The sequence below is a fragment of the Pygoscelis adeliae genome, unplaced genomic scaffold (genome assembly GCF_000699105.1).
Source record: "Pygoscelis adeliae isolate BGI_AS28 unplaced genomic scaffold, ASM69910v1 Scaffold666, whole genome shotgun sequence".
Taxonomy (NCBI): domain Eukaryota; kingdom Metazoa; phylum Chordata; class Aves; order Sphenisciformes; family Spheniscidae; genus Pygoscelis; species Pygoscelis adeliae.
In genome coordinates, this window is record NW_008824929.1 from 10,849 (window position 1) to 12,963 (window position 2,115).

General features: G+C 64.5%; 1 protein-coding gene across 1 annotated transcript in view; it reads left to right on the top strand.

The window, feature by feature from the left end:
• Positions 1–372: 372 nt before the first annotated feature.
• The window catches only part of SCARA3 (scavenger receptor class A, member 3), a 10,903-nt gene continuing 9,160 nt past the window's right edge, over positions 373–2,115 (top strand). The window contains exons 1-4 of the mRNA XM_009324978.1: positions 373–405; positions 472–591; positions 1,136–1,234; positions 1,687–2,115. The exon at positions 1,687–2,115 is cut by the window's right edge and continues 617 nt beyond it. Coding sequence (XP_009323253.1) covers positions 378–405; positions 472–591; positions 1,136–1,234; positions 1,687–2,115 — 676 coding nt within the window. The 5' untranslated portion in view covers positions 373–377. The remainder of the gene's footprint in view (positions 406–471; positions 592–1,135; positions 1,235–1,686) is intronic.

Sequence of the window (2,115 nt, forward strand, 5' to 3'; positions counted from 1 at the left end):
CAAGAAGGGGCTGGGAAGCCACAAAGCCCCTCGGGGCTGGGAGCCAGGAGCCGCCAGCTTCTCCATCGCCCACTTTCTGGCCAAATTCAACCAAATTTCCCTGAGTTTATGGTCTCTGAGCGGGGACGTGTCCCCATGGGCTGGTGCCACCGGGCTTTGGCCAGCTGAGGGTGGCAGTGATGGCTCTCATGTGGCTTCCCAGCTTTGCCCCGAGGACACCGGGTTACGGCGAGGCTGGGCAGGCGTCCCCAGGGACCACCGGCATCCTCGGGGCTGGGAGCAGGATTGGGCAGGCGGCAGGCAGGGCCCCGGCGGGGGCCAGGTCCCTCCTGTGTTGGCTTTCAGAAGACGAGCCGGTGGGAGGAGAGGAAGAGGAGATGCCGACCTTCAGCTACCGGCCGAGTGGTAAGGACGTCCCCCGGGGTGGGCAGGGGGTGCGGCAGGGCCTGATCCTTTCCTCTCTGTGCTCAGGCAGGGCGCGGACCAGCTGCAGCCGGTGCCAGAAGAACCTCTCCCTCCAGACGGCCGTCAAAGTCCTCTACATCTTCTCCATCCTCCTCATCGTGGCCGTGACCGTGCTGGCTGCCTTGGGTGAGCACGGGCAGGGGTGGGAGGCCTGCCTCCTCTCCTGCCTTCCCCTCCCAGCTTCCCTCCTGCCCTCCTCGGGACAGCCCCTCGGGGATACTGGGACTCCCCCAAAGCACCTTCAGCACCCAGGCATGGAGAGGAGCATCCAGCTCCCCCTGACCCGCCCCTGGGATGCATGTGGGACCCTGTGCGTGATGCCACCTCGCTGGGGGATGGCTTTGCCCCCACGGGGACCTCAGGAACCACCCCGGAGCCCAGAGGTTGCCACCCCATCACCTCCACAGGCAAGAAACAGCCTCCCAGGCTCAGCGGAGGGATGGTGTGCTCCCTGGGGCCGGACCCCTGGAGACGCTTTGTAGACCTTAGCCAAGCCCCGAACCCTTGGGAGACCCACCCCACAGAGCCAGCACCCACCAGCCACCCAGCCTGACTCTTCAGGCCCTGGCCACCCTCCTCGCCAGGGAGCGCGCCTGGAGGAAAGGTGTGGAGGCCGATCACGTCCCAGCCCCTGCCCACCTCCCTTGACCCCCCCACCTTTCCTCCGCAGTGTTCAAGAAAGTCGACTCCATCTCCAACGACATCAGCTCAGCCCAGACCTATTACGAGAAAAAGATCGTCTCCATCCAGGAGGACCTCCAGGGGCTGGGTGAGTCGCTCGCACCTGGACCTGGAGGTCTTCTCCGGGCGTTGGCACCGCGCGTCCCTCCGGCTGGGCGGACCTCAGCTGCTCGGCGCTGCCAGCCAGGGGCTGAAGCGTCTCCACTTTTCAGGTCCCGGGGCTCCCTCAGAGCCAACCCCCCACTTATCTCCCAGGATTTTGGGGAGGGACGACTGCACGACCCCGAGGGTGGGGTTGGTGGCGTTGGGCTTTTTGGGGAACTTGCTGCACAGAGGTGGCAGGAGCAGGATGAGGGTGGGAGCTGGTACAGGCTGGTAGCATCAGGGTTGTCCCAGCCGTGGCTCTGTGGTGCCCGTCTCCAGGGTCTGCAGGGATGGACCATGGTGAGGCTCCTTCCTCCGCTCTGGTCCTCAGCGGGAGGGACTCCAGGCCCAGTGAGGGACGGGGTGGGGTAACAGACCCCTCTGCCCTTCGTTCAGACGAGAAGACCTCGGGGAACTGCTCCCTGTGCCACGAGACGGGACAGCTGGGCCAGGAGATCACCAAGCTGCAGGGCGAGCTGGAGGAGATCCAGAAGATGCTTTTGGTTCAAGAAATCCTGCTCGACCGGACCTCCCAGACCCATAACCAGCTCTCGTCCACCAGCAACAAGATCACCAGCGAGGTGGACAACTGCTCCTTCTCCATCCGGCAGGTCAACGAAAGCTTGGGGCAGTTCCTGGCCCAGGTTGGGGGCTGGCAGGTGGTCACCTCCCAGCTGGACAACTCTCTCAAGGGTTTGGCCCAGGAGCGCTACGATGTCCGAGCAGCCATGCAGCAGATGAACTTCACCCTGGGGCAAACCTCCGACTGGATCCAGGTCATCCAGAGGAAGACGGACGAGGAGACGCTGATGCTGCAGAAGATCG